The 17,162-nt window shown below is 33.9% G+C and overlaps 1 protein-coding gene across 13 annotated transcripts in view; it reads right to left on the reverse strand.

Annotated features, from left to right (window-relative positions):
* The window catches only part of IFT80 (intraflagellar transport 80), a 125,284-nt gene that overhangs the window by 88,860 nt on the left and 19,262 nt on the right, over nucleotides 1–17,162 (reverse strand). For all 13 annotated transcript variants that reach the window (XM_082687568.1, XM_082687574.1, XM_082687571.1 and 10 more), the window contains 2 exons: nucleotides 9,611–9,721; nucleotides 8,057–8,125 (listed from right to left, as the gene is read on the reverse strand). In XM_082687568.1, coding sequence (XP_082543694.1) covers nucleotides 8,057–8,125; nucleotides 9,611–9,721 — 180 coding nt within the window. The remainder of the gene's footprint in view (nucleotides 1–8,056; nucleotides 8,126–9,610; nucleotides 9,722–17,162) is intronic.

The following is a 17,162-nucleotide window of genomic DNA, read 5'->3' on the forward strand; positions in this document are numbered from 1 at the left end:
GAATGAATAAGACATTCTTAGGAAAATGAAATCTGAGTCTGAGAATTTATGGGTAATCAATAAGATTTTACTGTTCATTTAAATGGGAAACCCAACTGATGCTAATCAACAGGAGTAATCAGTAATCAACAGGGAGTAAATTTCAGTAATGGCTTGTGCTCAAGTGGCACCCTACTTTTTTCATGCCATTTTATTCCCAATCAGAATATAATTCAGTTGTGAGCAAGTCTCAGCGGTTTAAGGAATTTAGAAGGTCTAGTTTACCACAGACCTAGAGCATAAAACAAAACAAAACAAAACAAAACAAAACAACCAAACAAACAAACTCTGAAGCATGCCTTTTATGATTTAGGTTAGATAGTATATTGGGTCTAAATATGCTATTCAGTCAATTACATCTAGGATTGATCTGTATCTGAAGAACCCACAAATGGCCAGAAGGCACTTCTTCTACACTTGGTAAGTACATTCTCTTGGAATATTCTCTGGAAGTAGCCAGAAGTTGACCTGGATTTCACAAGTAAATTGCCAAATAGAATTCAACTCTAATAAACTCCCTAGAACATGTAAATCAAAATTTCAGATATTTCAAATATGGTTCTTGATGAGTACTGGAAGGGAATAGAGGCTGAATGCTTATTTGATAGGGTGGTAGAGTTTTAGGTACCTTCTTTATTTCCATTATTATAGTTGTAATTATTGTGCAAAAAGTAAATTAATATATTTTAATTAAGGACTATCAAGTCATCCTGAATAGAATCAGTAAAATTACACTTTTCTGGGGTATACATTAAACAATGACAAACAACTACCCCCAAGGAAATAATTCAGTAAATACAACTCCTATTGAGTTATACAGGATGTGACTCTAGCCCTTTAGTTGTGGTAAAAGGCACAGTTGGGGTATAGGATGAGGAGCTAGGGACGTTTTGTCCTCTTTAGCATTGAATTTGTGGCCTCATTAAGTCAGCTGTGTCACCATTTCCTTGCTTATTAACCTTATAAATCTTCACAATACTTATCTTCCCTGTTAGGACTTGGGAGTTTATTCATTTCCTGATTATAAAATATTTTTTAAACAATAACAATGTTAAAAAAACAGATATAAAAACTTATAAAACAAAATAAGATTATAGAGAAAAAGTTAAGCAATTCCTTTGCTATAACATGTGGCTTTTAACCACATTTGTTTATCAAAAACAAATACAGAGGGCGCCTGGGTGGCTCAGTTGGTTAAGCTGCTGCTTTCAACTCAGGTAATAGTCCCAGGGTCCTGGAATCCAGTCCTGCTTTGGGTTCCCAGCTCAGTGGAGAGACTGCTTCTCACTCTGCCTCCATCTACCACTCTGCCTACTTGTGCTCTCCCTCTCTGTCGAATAAATAAATAAAATCTTTAAAAAACAACCAAACAGGAAAATAAACAAAAAAAAAACCCCAAATTAATAGTTAAGTCCCATTAGTTCAATCTTCCTAACCACTAATATTTAAAATGGATATAATATCAAGAACTAAGACAAGTTTTCATTATATTCATCTCTTATATTTATAATAAAATGTTAAGTGTGAAACCATTGTATATACGAATGCTTTCTTTTCCAAAAGGAGATATACTATACAATTTCTAATTTGGGTAGTTCTGATGAACATCATTACTGAAAGTGGAAAAATTAGCTTTATAAAGAAAATAATGATTTTTATTATAAAGAAATCCATCCCACTTGCATTTCAAAAATATTTAAAATATTTTTTTTGAAAACATGCTTATTAAAGCATTGAATTACTCTCATCATTACACTTCACTTTGCAAACGCAGTATGAAAATAACAACTATAGGCTTCAGGTTAAATAAGTTTTCAACCAAAAGTTTAGCAAATTATGTAATGTTATTAATTCCAATAGTTACCAAAAAAATGGACAAAAAAAAAAAAGTAGTTTCATAATAATTAAAGAATTTCTTGCTTTTTATATTGGGAATTTTTATTTATGTTCCATTTCAGTTAAGACACTCAAAAATATCTTGTTTTTCTGACTCTGTACACTAAGATCATGTGACCTTTTTGACATTTTTTAAGAAACCACATGCACCTGGGGTTGTGTTAAATGTCAGACCCTTATCTCTCTGTAAAACAAATTATCTAAATTCTTTCAACCTGTTGAAGGCATTTTAAACCACAGAAGAGGAGACAAAAATGTATTTCAATTGTTTTAAGGAAGTACATGGTCAAATATACCATGTTTTTCAAACTCATACTAAAAAGTAGCCCCTAAATGTTTTTGCATGTTTTTAAGAATGCTTTTGAAACAAACTCTTCACTATCACAGTGAAGTATAAGCTATCTTTGCCTTGAATGCAATATAAGTCTACATTGGGGGAATATAGGGAAAGTACTTAGAGCAGAGTCTGATACTATATAAGCACTATCTATTACCCACCACTACTAGAAATCACTTTGTAATTCAATAAGCAACTAGCTGTTTATTGTGTTGCTCATGATAGTAGGAACTCACCTTTTTTTTCGGTTGCCAAATCATCAAGAATTAAAAAACCAAGAATTATTTCCCTTTCATTCTATTTGAGGGACATATATTATCAGTAAGCAATCAAGTAGGATTTATTCCACAAAAAAGCAACTTTTTGGTTATATATGTTCTTGGATTAGTAAAGAGAAAAGGCTTTTGTATCTCCAGTTTCTATCCTCAGCCACTCATCCCTTGGCGATCACAACTTCCCCTATAGCTTCACCTTTCACCTTTCTATAATTGACTCTCACATTATTTCAGCTTTACTTTTGAGCCCTAACACAGTATTTCTACTTGCATCAAAGACTTCAGACTCTACACATTCAAAACTATCATCCCTCTAACAGAATCCCTCGTTAATTCTTCTTTCTGAATTCTCTACCTCTTATAGGATATCCATTCCTGTCAACTACTAAGAACTACTCACTTTTTTCAATTATCATTACTGTCTCTGTTCAAGCCTCAATGCACACTAGCATAGAACATTCCAATAACCTCCTTACTGGTCACCCCCATTTTTTTCATTTTATTTTTTTCGTTATTATTATTTTTAATTTTTTTACTGTAACTGACACACAACGTTACATTAGTTCCAGGTGTACAACACAGTAATTCAATTTCTCTATATATTATGCGATATTCACCCCAAGTGTAGCTGCCATCTATCATCATACAATACTATTATAGTATCATTGACTGTAGTCTCTATGCTATGCCTTATACTCTGGTGCTTATTCATTCATAACTGAAAGTCTATATTTCCCACTTCCCTTCAACCACTCTGCCCACCCCCACACCCTCTTTTGTCTAACAATCATCAGTTTCTTTTGTATATTTATAGGTCAGATTCTGCTTTTTGTTTACTGATTTGTTTTGCTTTTAGATTCCACATATAAGTGAAATCATATGGTATTTGTCTTTTTCTGCCTGACTTACCTCACTTAACATAATACCCTCCGGGTCCATCCATGTTGTCTCAAGTGAGATGACCTCATCCTTTTTAATGGCTGTGTAATATTCCATTGTACATTTTTACCACATTTTCTTTATCCATTCTTCTATTGATGGACACTTAGGTTGCTTCTATATCTTGACTATTATAAACAATGCTGCAGTAAACAGGGGTGCATATATCTTTCTGAATTAGTGTTTTCATTTTTGGGGGGAAAATACCCAGTAGTAGAATTACTGGATCATATAATGTTTCTGTTTTTAAGAAGAACCTCCATACTATTTTCCACAGTGGCTGTATTAACTTAGACCACCATACATGAGGATTCCTTGTTCACCACATCTTCACCAACACTTGTTGTTTTTTGTCTTTTTTTATTTTAGCCATTCTGACAGATGTAAGGTGCTATCCTATTGTGGTTTTGAATTGCATTTCCCTGATGGTCAGTGATGTTCAGATCTTTTCATGTGTCTATTGCTGACCACCCCATTTAATCTCTATTTCTTCTGATTTATCCTACATATTACTGCTAAGTTTATGTTCCTAAGAGATAGTTTTTACCTCTTATTCTTCTGTTTATTTTTTTAAGGTTTGGTATACTCATAAAACAAAATCAAAACCCTTCATTTAGCATCCATTGTCATCAGTGTCTCGGTCCCTTTGGATATACAGCCTCATATAGCCTGCCCTCTGGCCCAAAGGGTCTGCTCCTACATACCTAATTTCCCTACCTTATGCTGTTCTGCCTCTAAGCCTTTGACCACCTAACTTCCTCCACAGCTCCACTCCATTGCTAACAGGCCCATTTCCTTCCCTACTTTCTTTATCTTTTAAAGCTCAATCAAACCATATTCCAAGGGCACCTGGGTGGCTCAGTCAGTTGAGTATCCGACTCTTGGTTTCAGCTCAGGTCATGATCTCAGAGTTCTGAGATCAAGCCCCCCATATCAGGATCTGCACTAGACATGGAGTTCACTTAAGATTCATTCTCTCCTTTCCCATACCCCTCTCTTAAAAGAAAAAAAAAAAAAAAAAGATATTCTGATATTTGCCAGAAAGCCTTTCTGATACTTCCTTTCCCTCCAAAGCAATAATCTCTGCTTTCCTATCCTCTCATAGCACCTTTGTCATAACAAAAACATCCTGCCTATGCTACAGTTATTTATATTTCCAGTTCACTTCCTTTACTAAATTCATTATTTAGTTCCATTTTTCTATGTTCCAGGTTCCATTTTTGTCATTCCATCCTTCCATTTGAATATAATGTGGGGGAAATGTCCTCAAAGGTTTGCAGTATTACTCTATTCCAATTTTAGCCTATAATTAAAATATACAAAGCTTAATTATAATTATCCCTGGCCCATACACTATTTTTCTCTAATGAGGAAAAATAACTCCTCATAAGTACCAGTAGGAATTGTTTTTAAACTAAGTCAAATTAAAAAAAAAATTTAAAAACTTGGGATTAATGCTTTTTCTATATTAGAGGAGAAGGTGATGACCATGACTTCTATCTATATATCCATCCCCAATCATTAAGAAATGAATTAAGGGTATGCCTGGGTGGCTCAGTCAACTAAGTGTCCAACTCTTGGTTTCAGCTCAGCTCATGATCTCATGGGATGTGAGAGAGAGTCCTATGAGAGGCTCCACTCTCAGCAGAGTCTGCTTAAAGATTCTCTCCCTCTCCCCCCCCCCATGTGAATGTGTGCTCTCTAAAATAAATAAATAAATGTTTAAAAATAAATAAATAAAATATCTATTTCTAAAAAAAAGAAATGAATTCAGGAAATTTTTTCTATTCATCAAAAATAAATGCAACTAATATAAACATGTAGTAAAAATCACCAGGATGTTTTCAACATTGTTTACTGAATTCCAAGTGTTACAATAACTCAGGCTTATGTTATTTCATTTTTTTGCCAAAATTTACAGTTTTTCCCCCTAAAAGAGGCAGAAGTCCCCTTCCCCACCTATTTTGGCCTCCTTATTTGAGCCTTTAGCATCCAGCTATCAGTAGTTCATAATCACCATCAAAAATTATAGCCTTTAATAAATCAAATAAACCTTATAAATAACCAGAGATTTTTCCTTCAGGGTTAATATCATCATAACTTAATTTTTCCAATGTTTTTCCCCAGAGATGAAACAGGAAAAGCCTATGCCTTATTAAGAAAGCATGGGTGGCACCAACAATCAAAAACCTAAAAATTAGATGCATAGTTCTATAGTAAATCTGTAATTCTTAATCCAAAGATATCTGATTATCTTGAAATATCAACAGGTTAACTAAAATTTGAAAATCTATATAATTTAATTTTGCTCACTAATCTCATACTTAATATAAACCTCAAGTGAGGAGAATAAATAAGATTCAAATGAGATAAAAATGATAAGCCCTTTCAGTCATTTGATGTTAAGAAAATTACAGCTATTTGGAATGTCAATGGAAAATATCATTACATGATGTGATGAAGACATAATAAAATTACCTTTATCATAGACCTAATCAGTATTTTAACTTTCTTTTTTTTTTTTTTTTTAAAGATTTTATTTATTTGTCAGAGAGAGTGAGCGAGAGCGAGCACAGGCAGACAGAGTGGAAGTCAGAGTCAGATGGAGAAGCAGGCTCCCTGCGAAGCAAGGAGCCCGATATGGGACTCGATCCCAGGACGCTGGGATCATGACCTGAGCCGAAGGCAGCTGCTTAACCAACTGAGCCACCCAGGCGTCCCAGTATTTTAACTTTCTAAGGGAATTTATTTACCCATCTATTTGGAAGGAAGGAAAAAAAAATTAAAAAGAGTACCACCCATCCCTCTCTAAAATAAACATCATACACAAAAACTAACTCAAAATGGATTATAGACCTAAATGTAAACACTGAAACTATAAAACTCGTGGAAGAAAATAAAAGTCTAAATCTTCGTGACTTTGGATAAGGCAATGGTTTCTTAGACATGATACCAAAAGCAGAAGCAATCAGAGAAAAAAATGGATAAACTGAATCTCATCAACATTTTTGCTACTACCAAGTGTTTATGGTTACCTAGATAAGTACTACCCAGTTTTTATGGTTACCCTTCGCTAAAATTTGGTTAATGGAAGCTAAAGAAATGTAACTATTTTAACACTATCTTAAGAGTAAACGTGACTTAAATAATGAAATCTGGGGGTGCCTAGGTGGCTCAGTCGGTTAGTGTCTGCCTTCAGCTCAGGTCATGATCCCGGGGTCCTGGGATGGAGCCCCACACTGGGCTCCCTGTCTCTCTCTCTGCCAAATAAATTTTAAAAAATCATTAAAAAAAATTTTTTAAATGAAATCTGGAAATTTTTGGAAGTCAGTTACCAGAGATGCTTCACAATATAACTTGATTATATAATTCTTGAGAATAGTCTGCCATCTTTGAAGGCCAGCTGATATATTTTCAGTTAAACATGAAAACCGCTTTACTATTCCTACATAAAAATCTAATTAGTAAAATAGATCTGCTATACACACAAAAAAAATTGTATGTAACCTAAATCTCAACAGGAATGACCACTGAATTGACTTTATGGGCACTTCCTCCCAATTAACATGGAAAACTGAAATGCTTCTCTAAGCAGTTGCACTTTACCATGTTTTGGACCATCGGAGTATCTGCTCCCCTCCAGTAGTTTAGATATCAAACATACAATACAATTTATTTTTTTTATTTTGTTAGTCATCATACAGTACATCATTAGTTCTTGGTGTAGTACAGTTTAGAAAGGATGGTAATATTATGAAGTTATTAGGACTTTTTAAGTAGGGAGTAACTCCTAATATTTCTATTACTATTATTTACTTAACTAGACAGTCAATCCTATTCCAAATAGTATATGCTCATAAGGATTCAGAATTATTTAAAAAAAAATCATCAGCCTTTAACTGCATTTATACAGACTCACTAAAAAAGAAAAAGGCCTTGAGTGTTTCTTATATTTCTTGGCTCAAATAATACAGTTACCATGGTTTATCAGGCAACATGGAAAGTAAGAAGAAAAAGTATAAATAGAAATGAGAGGTGCGCCTGAGTGGCTCAGTTGTTAAGAGTCTGCATTTGGCTCAGGTCACGATCCCAGTGTCCTGGGCTCCAGTCCCGCACTGGGCTCCCTACTTGGTGGAACTCTGCTTCTCCCTCTCCCACTTCCACTTACCCTGCTTGCATTCCCTCTTTCGCTATGTCTCTTTCTGTCAAATAAATAAATAAAATCTTAAAAAAAGAAAAAGAAATAAGAGACTTCAGGGTGCTGGGTGCCTCAGTTGGTTAAGCATTCAACTCTTGATTTCAGCTTAGGTCATGATCTCCGGGACATGAGATCAAGTCCTGCATTGAGTTCCCCACTCAGTGGAATCTGCTTGAGAATCTCTCTTCCCCCGGCACACCCCTCCCCACTCATGTGCATTCTCTCACTCACTCTCAAATAAATAAATAAAATCTTAAAAAAATAATAAGAAGAAGAGATTTCAGGCTTTGAACCTTACCTAAATCAGTCTTAGGAACTATAATGGTCTTTAAAAGGAACTATTAATATATCTTAATTGATTAATATACATACCTTGCTGAGCTAAAGTTGATCTCAGCATCCCAGTCTTTGACCAGATTTTTATTTGTCCATCTTCTCCAACTATAAAGAAAAAATAATTGATATTTTTATCTATAGGAAATAAATTTAAACATTAAGTTTGCATCGAAAAATCAATATATCTACATTAATACATATTTAAAATTCAGACACAATTATTCATTAAATAACAGTGTTTCATAACTATAAAATTTAAATTGAAATTACTTTGAAAAAATTTTATCAGATTCTCCTAACTTCCATGTCAAAAAGTTTATTTTTTTCCTTTAATCTTAGGAGATTTCTCAGTATATTATTCAACTAATGCTTTCATTTTCACTGAAATCTCCATCCTAGAATTCAAAGAAAAGTGCTTTCCTTGCAATAAGAAGAGTTGCAGGCAAATTTCAGTGAGCTGGGGACTGAATTGAGTGATGTAGTAGACTTTTCTTTTGAACAACTTGCTTAAAAGAAGAAAGAAAGAAAATTCTCTAGAGAGAATCATTTGTTAAAGGCAGAATTTTTATTCCATTTCTTCTCAATTTTCAAGATGGATGACATCTGGACATATTTATATGCTGAAAAAGAAACCACTGGAAAAGGACAAGTTAAAAAAATAGGCAGGAGAGGAAACAATCCACTGAACAAAGCCCTACAGAAAGTCCAGAGGATAGGTTGGTGGTTTGATTACATACCCAAAAACTTTTTGTTATTCCTCCTTTTGATAGGTGGAGCTTAATTTCTCTTCTTTGGGCTACATTTAGTGACTTGCTTCTAATAGGATATGGTAGAAATGATGGAATATGACTTTCAAGGGTGAGTCATAAAATATATTATACCTATCATTTTTCTCTCTCAGATCACTCCCTTATGAAGCCTGCAATTATGTTGTTAGACCATTCAAGCAGCCCTATGGAGAAGCCCTTTTAAGAACCAAGGCCTCCTGCTAAGGAGAAGAGAACTAAGATCTCTTGCCAAGAGCATATGAGTGAGCCATCTTGGAAGCAGAACCTCCAACCCCAATCAAGTCTTCACACGACTGCAGCCCTATCCAACGTCTTGAGTCTGAGACAGAACCACCCAGCTAAATTAAATTGTTCCCTGATCTACAGAAACTATAAGATAATACATGTTTACTATCTTAAGCCATTACCTTTTGGGGTAATTTTTAGACATCATTAGCTAGCTAATAGCATAGATGAAGATGAGAATGCTTATGAGAATAGGGCAGGAAATGGGAGAGTGAAAGAATGGGGGTAAAGTTCAATTAAATATTTTGAATTTTAACATGTTAAAGAATTACAACTTTTATTTACCCCATAAGTGACCATTTCAAAATCCTTGATAAAAATATTGTCTGTAAGTCATATATGAAATCTAATAAAATGACATTCTGAATCATAACATTTCTAGAAGCTTAGTTCAATGCTGTGCCAATTATTTGCTCTTAGACAATGAAAAACACTATTACTAAAGAAAATATCCTGATTCTGTGAAAATTTTTCTTTAAACAGTTCATTTATAACATCATTTTTGCAGACAACGTACCTGTAACTAATGCTGTTCCTTCATAATTCCATCTTCCTGCAAGAACTGCTCCACAGTGAGCTTCTACACTTTTTTCCACTCTTCCTAACTTAGAAATCAGATGAAATTTACCTAAAAGAAATTAAACTTGAGAAATCTATTTGAATTTACTCAATCAATAAATATCTCTTAAACAGGTACCTTCTCCTAGACTAGTTAGCACAGTGCTAGGCACTGGAGACATAAGGACAAATAATATTCCTACTCAAATAATTGTTCCTGCTCCCAAAGAAAAAACAAATCTATTGGAAAATAGGCACAAAAACGAAATTATAAAACACTGAAACAAGTGATATAATAGAAGTATTATACAATGCTATGATAGATGAGAGGGACAATAGAACTCCACTGGGATATGGTCAAAGGGGGCCAAAAGAAATGTCAAGAAAACCTTCTAATTAAGCAGAGTTTTGTGGCCTTACTTTTTTTTTTTTTTTTACTTTTTGCAGGCTATAGAAAAGCTTGAAAAGGTATAGAAGACAGGAACCAGGACAGTCAAAAAACCAGAACAGTTTATTAAAAAATAAACTGAAGCAGGGGCACTGGTGTGGCTCAGTCTGTTAAGTACCTGACTCTTGTTTTCAGCTCAGGTCATGATCTCAGGGCAATAAGATCCGGCTCCATGTTGGGCATGGAGTCTGTTAAGATTCTCTCTCTCTTCCCCTCCTTCCCAGCTCTCTCATTAAAAAATATATAAAAAATAAAATATACATATATTTTTTTCTCCTTCCCTCTGCTCCTCCCCTCTTCTCTCTCTAAGAATAAAAAATTAAAAAAAAAAAATAAACTGAGGTCTGACAAAAAATTTTAAGAGTTTGAGCAAAAGTCTTCCAAATGGGTTGCACTAAACCAAAAGTGGTAAAGTATGTTTCACCAGCAGGAGCTGAGGCAGAGACTTTTATAGAGCAAAGGTAGAAACAAAATGAGGAAATTATTGATTGGCTATAGCCTATGGCTTAGTTGGCTGTTTGTGACTGATTATCCTTAGGTTTTAATTTCAAAACCTTGACGTGTTTACAGACAGATTTTGGTTTGCTCATGCTGGCCAAAGGCATGGAGCCACCTCTGTTTAATGGCCTTGTTGTTTACTTAATTTAACAATCGATAATTCCAAATTTTAAAATACTTGCCTCATACGATTTTACACTGTGCCAGGCACTAGCTAGACAAAAAGGAGCAGGCTACCAGATTGCTATTCTCAAAAAGTTCACACATATATAGGTAAAAAGCACAACTTTTTAAACTTACAACTTTAAAGTACCTAAGAAATATCAAGGGGACAAATCAACGGTGCAAAGAATAAAGTATTACAGAAAGCTAAGAAAAAGGGGTGCCCACGTGGCTCCATCAGTGCCTTCAACTTGGGTCATGATCTCAGGATCTCCCGAAATGAACCCCGCATGGGGCTCCCTGCTCAGCGGGGAGCCTGCTTCTCCCTCTGCCTGCTACTCCCCCTGCTTGTACTCTCTCTTGCTGATAAATAAATAAATAAATAAATAAATATCTTTTTTTTAAAAAAGCTGAGAGAAGATCATGAAATAATGTGGGTTTGAATAATCATAAAATCTAGTAATACATAGCTCATAATAATTAAGTACAGTAAAATTAGAAATTTCCCACAAATCAATCTATCATCAGTCATCTATCTTACAGTAAAAAAAAACCATGTGGCTAATCAAATTTTGGCGTCATAGAATTTATTTTGAATACACTTTTAACTGAAGGCTTTTCCAGACTGTCATAATATTAACAATTTACTAAAAATATATCTAAGTCAGGGACACCTCGGTGGCTCAGTAGGTTAAGTGTTTGCCTCCATCTCAGGTGATGGTTCCGGGGTCCTTCGATCAAGGCCCATGATGGGCTCTCTGCTCAGTGTGGGGGCATATGCTTCTGGCTTTGCCTCTCTCTGCTCATGCTCTCTCTCTCTAATAAATGAATAAAATCTTAAAATAAATAACTATATATCTATATATCTAAGTCAGATGCTTGAGATGGCTTTAAGACATTTCTCTGGGAAACTCTAATACAGATGGCTTTGAAACATTTAACACCTAGCACCCTGTGGTTACTTCACTAACCATCTACCCCTTTTTACCAACAAAATAATTCCGTCTTTTTTACACTGTGAGCATTGTTTGCAGCTCTGTTACAGCATTTTTTTACTGGGCTGTGATCTCTTTAAGGGCAGGGGGCCATGTCTTACATATTTTTATTTGCAGTAGTGCTTTTACATAATCAGCACTTGTTAAATTTGACCAACTAGGTAACCATCTCCCAACTTGAAAAAAAAAAAGAAAAGAAATAAAAGACTACGCTCACATTCTTTTTTTTCTTTTTTTCTCATTCCATCTAATAGCTTTCTTTTCTCACCATTCATTTTTTAGGCCTAAAAAAAGCTACCCTTTTCCTTCATCTAACTACCCACCAGCAGCAACTATTTTTCCCCATACCTTTCCTTTTAACTTTTTATTTATTGCTAGGTCATTTTTGAATGTAATAAAATTACTTTAAATTCAACTGTTATTATTCTCTTCATTAAACTAACTTGAAATTAACTGGGATATGCTTTTTTTAATCAGTTGCTTTACAGAGAAAAGGTAAGGGGGAAAAAATCTCAAGAGGAAACTGTAAAGATGATATACAGTAAGTGGAAAGCTAATCCTGTGGTCATTGTTTACTTTATTGAGATCTGTTCTCACTAAATGTTAGCACATTTCCTAACACAGAATATCCATGTAATAAACATAATTACATATAATTGCATATATAATATATTATGATATATATTATATTGCATATTATATATCACAATATATATTGCATATAAACTGTTGCATCTAATGCATGAATCCATCACCAAAGAGATTAACCAAATATCTCTCAAACGAGAAATGAAGAATCCAGACATTTCCTTTCAATCTATTCTGTATTTGAGAAATTTTATGTATTTAGATTATTGATATTTCTTATCCTAAAATACCTAATACTGATTTTCTGACAAGTGCTAAAATTATTCTTGCTTCCTATGACCTCACATAGAAAGATATATACTGGGACAAACTAGGGTCAGCTCTTTGCATAGATTTGGTACTCAATAAATCTTTGGCCTTTGTATTTTGTCTGATTAGAGATTATAAGAATAGCACACCCAGAATAAACCAAAAATATAAAACTATATATATATATCAAATATTTTTATTTTTTCATTTAAAAAAAAAAAACAAACAATTTTTAAGTAGGATCCACAGCCAATGCGGGGCTTGAACCCAGCACCCTGAGATCAATAGTCACAAGCTCTACTGACTGAGCCAGTCAGGTGCCCCCACATCACAAATATTTTTAAGCCCATAATTATCCATTTAACTATTTTCTTTCTTCTCTCCAAATTTTCTATAATCTTTTCAAAATGCAAGACCCAAATGCAGATCAATTTATTTCTAATTATTTGCTACGGCTGGGGTAGAGAAGAGAATATAGTCAATATGGTTATATTAATTATTAATTTATTGAACAAAAAAGCAGATATTTAATTCCTAAGGTGAAAAATTAACCTTTTGTTCATTTAAAAAAAAAAAAAAAGACTTTTTAAAAAGAGGGATATGTTATAAAAGAGAAAAAGAACAGAGGAAACATTAAAATTATATAAAACACATTTCTTAAAGTTAGAAATGCCTTAGCAGATGTCCGTGGAAACATGAAAGGACCTCGAATAGGGTGTTAGGAAAAAGGACACACGAGCACTTTCGCAGACTGCTTAATAGCAGAAATGATTTGGCAGATGGTTGCAAAAAGCCAGAGATCTATAACCAACTTATGATAAAAAAATGAACACAAATTCTTTTTAAAGTGGGATTTTAAAATAGACATATTAAGAAAATAAAAGAACTATTTTAAGCTATCTAATACAATGTATTTAAAAAATCATCTTTTAGTAAATATAATTTAAGGAGTATTTAACAGTTTTACAGAAGATTATACACCAGAAGTCCCCTAATGCATTTTACATAATTGAATTATTTTTTAAATGTAAATCTTTTAATACATTGTCAAATATCTTTTCTAAAAAGTAGTGTACAGCTGCATGAAATATTCAAAAAGCAGTAATGTTGGAGAGAATTATTGGTAAGACAAAACACTTGGCAAAAGTCTGCCTTATATATTTAAGGACCTACCACCAGATCTCAGGGATCTCTTTTGGAATGTTACCACTACACAGGAGAGGGAGGGGGTATGATGAAAAAACACTGGAAGAGAAAGAAGAACTCCAAAACTACAACCCTTCTCTGCCAACACTGGGGGAGAAAAATCAAGAGGAGAAAGTTGGTGGCAACTAGAAAAAAGAAACTCCTGGGCAGTAAATTAAATTTTGAAGAAAAAAAAATTTTTTAATTGGGTTAACATCATACAAAATGAAAAAGTCCTAGAGATCTGCTGTACAAATATTGTGCTTATAGTTAACAATACCACACTGTATATTTAAAAACTTGTTAACGGGGCAGATCACATGTTATGTATTTTTTTAACCAGAGTAGTATTAAGTATTGGGTTAACAAATAATATAGCTCTGATACATAAAATAACTTCAAATGCTTATCTGACAGAAAAGCCCTTGACTACCTCCCATTGACAGCTACTTTCTTCTTTGTTGAACATTTCTTTTTCATTTCTGGATGCTTTTTCTATCTTATCCTTCCATTTCTTTTCTTCAATCTATCACACTTTTCCCTCTTTTACAAGGCCCGATACTCCTCATCCTACCTTAAAAGAAAATATTCAACTATTCTGCTTCGGTTCTCACATTTCCCACATCTAGCTGTGGCATGTATGTTATTTGTTTTATTAATAGAGTGAACCTAAAAATAATATTGAACATTATAGTTTCCTCTGAAGAGTCATAATATATTTATACTTATAGATTTATATAAATCTCACAAATTTATCTTTTAAGTTACATTTTTACATTAAAATATTTTCCCTCACAGAAAGTATTTTCTCTAAAACCAATTTGAAATAGAGACTCAAGCAAATATTTTTTAGTTGAGTGTAATTAAATGATCTTAATTCAGAGAGACACTCAGACAACAAAAATTATCAAGACTAATTATGTTTATTGTCCATATTCGTCAGATAGAAAGTTAATTTTTATATACTACTGAGTTTAAAAAGGAAAATGCAAATAAAATATATGGTATATCACCCTCTGTGTAATACAAAAGGTGAAATGAGAAAATATGCATGTATCTGTTTACTTTGCCAAAAGAAACACAGAAGGATAAACCAGAACCAAAGAGACTGTTTATCTACAGGGAGTAAACAGAAATAAGGTGTATAGGATTGGGTGGGTAGTAATAGTGACATTGCTCTGAGTATGCTTTTTTTTTTTTTTTTTTAAGATTTTACTTATTCATTTGAGAAAGAGAGACCCAGAGAGAAAGAGAGCATGAGCAGTGGAGACAGGCAGAGGTTGAGGGAGAAGCAGACTCCCTGCTGAGCTGTGAGCCCAGTGTGGGGCTCAATCCCAGAACCTTGGGATCAGGATCTGAGCCTAAGGCAGATACTTAACCATCTGAGCCAGCCAGGCGCCCCTGAGTATGCTTTTAAAATATAGTTTTGTCTTTGTATTTTGTCTATGGTTTTCAATATAATTTTGTCTTTAATATAGTTTTGTCATGTTACTATTTTACATATTCAGAAGATAAATCAACAAGGATGGGAGACAATGGAAACCTTAAGTAGAAAACACAAATAACACATTTAACTGTGAATAACATAACAGTTAAGGAAGGGGAAATGCAAATAACTATTGAACACAGGACTTTAACTCCATATATTCAGTATAAAGATCAAAACAGGAGTAAACAAATATTAAACTAGTTTTTTGCAGTAGTATAGATAAGCCATTCTGAAACAACTTACTTTGTACTGCAGAATTGAGCAAGTGAGCAAATATATTTGAGAATAATAGGAGCCAGGCTCACTCACTGTTTCCAAATATGGAAAAAAGAAAGACTGGAATGAACCAACTGTGATGTTGAATTGGTGGCATCAGAATGAACTCATGATTTTTAGTATGGAAAGGAAGGAAGGAGAAGTGGAAGAAAGAAAAGGGAAGAAAAGAAAATAAAGGGAAGGACAGGAGAAAGAGACAATTGTTCTTTAATATACATTTATATTCCATTTCTTAGCTCTCTGAAAGGACCTTGAAGCAAACACACCTCATTGAAATGAGCTTGCTAGCATTCTCATATTGTTTTTTTTTATAAAGATTTTTTATTTATTTATTATTTATTTGACAGAGAGAGATCACAAGTAGGCAGAGAGGCAGGCAGAGAGAGAGAGAGAGAGGAGGAAACAGGCTCCCTGCTGAGCAGAGAGCCCGATGCGGGACTCGATCCCAGGACTCTGAGATCATGACCTGAGCCGAAGGCAGCGGCTTAACCCACTGAGCCACCCAGGTGCCCCTCTCATATTGTTTTTAAAATACCAGAAAGCACCAAGAAAAGAAGAGATCTCCTTGGAGAAATGGATAATTTGGGGGGCTGGATTGGGAAAGCGCAAGAAACATCTTGTGCCAGCAAAGCAGTGCTCAAAAAATGATGAGGAAACATTATCCCACCCACCCACCCCCAAAAATTCATAGGAGCTGGCTTAATAGGACTCCACTAGACAAAGCTGGGACAATTTTCACAACAAAATAAAAAAATTACAGAAATAAAATAAAGAACCTATGAGTCTAATCTGACGTAAGTAAACAAATAAATGGGTAGGAAAAGACGGGCTTTTCTGTGCAGCAGAATACCAACTAATCAATATGGAAGGAATTATGGAATTTAAAAAATCACCATTTGGCAACCATGTGAATAATAAATGATTCAGCCGAATATCAACAATAGATGCTAAAATAGTAGGTGGAATTTTAAGGAGGAAGAGAATATTTTTACATAGCCTGAAAGTATTTGTTCACAAATTATTTATTAAAAGGTAAAAATAGTAACTTCACAGTGGATTACTTTAGTGAATACAACCTTTCAAAGTAATCAAAGTTAAAAAAAAAAAAAAAACCAACAAAGTATTCAAAGTTAACATCACCAATAATGGATCAAACCAGCATCGTGAACCTTGCAATCTGATGCCCTAACTACTGCTGCTAAAAACTGTGTACACTGAATCTAATTATAAGAAAATATCATACAAACACAAATTGAGGGACATTCTATATAGAAAAAACAGATCTGTATTCTTCAAACCTATTAAGATCATAAAAGAAAGACTGAGGAAACTATATTAAAGGAGGTTAGAGAAATATGTACCAGAAAAAACCAAATTTCTATAAAAGATGTTATTAGGGCCCTTGTTAAAATTTGAATATTAACTGTATATTCAATTTAACATCAATGTTAAATTTCCTGATTTTGACCAATGAATGTACTGTGACTATGTAACAGAAAATCCTCACCCTCGAGAAGTGCACTGAAGTATTTTATGGTAAAAGGGGCATGTTGCATGTCTA

This window comes from Mustela nivalis (assembly GCF_964662115.1).
Source record: "Mustela nivalis genome assembly, chromosome: 1".
In the NCBI taxonomy this organism is placed as follows: Eukaryota; Metazoa; Chordata; class Mammalia; order Carnivora; family Mustelidae; genus Mustela; species Mustela nivalis.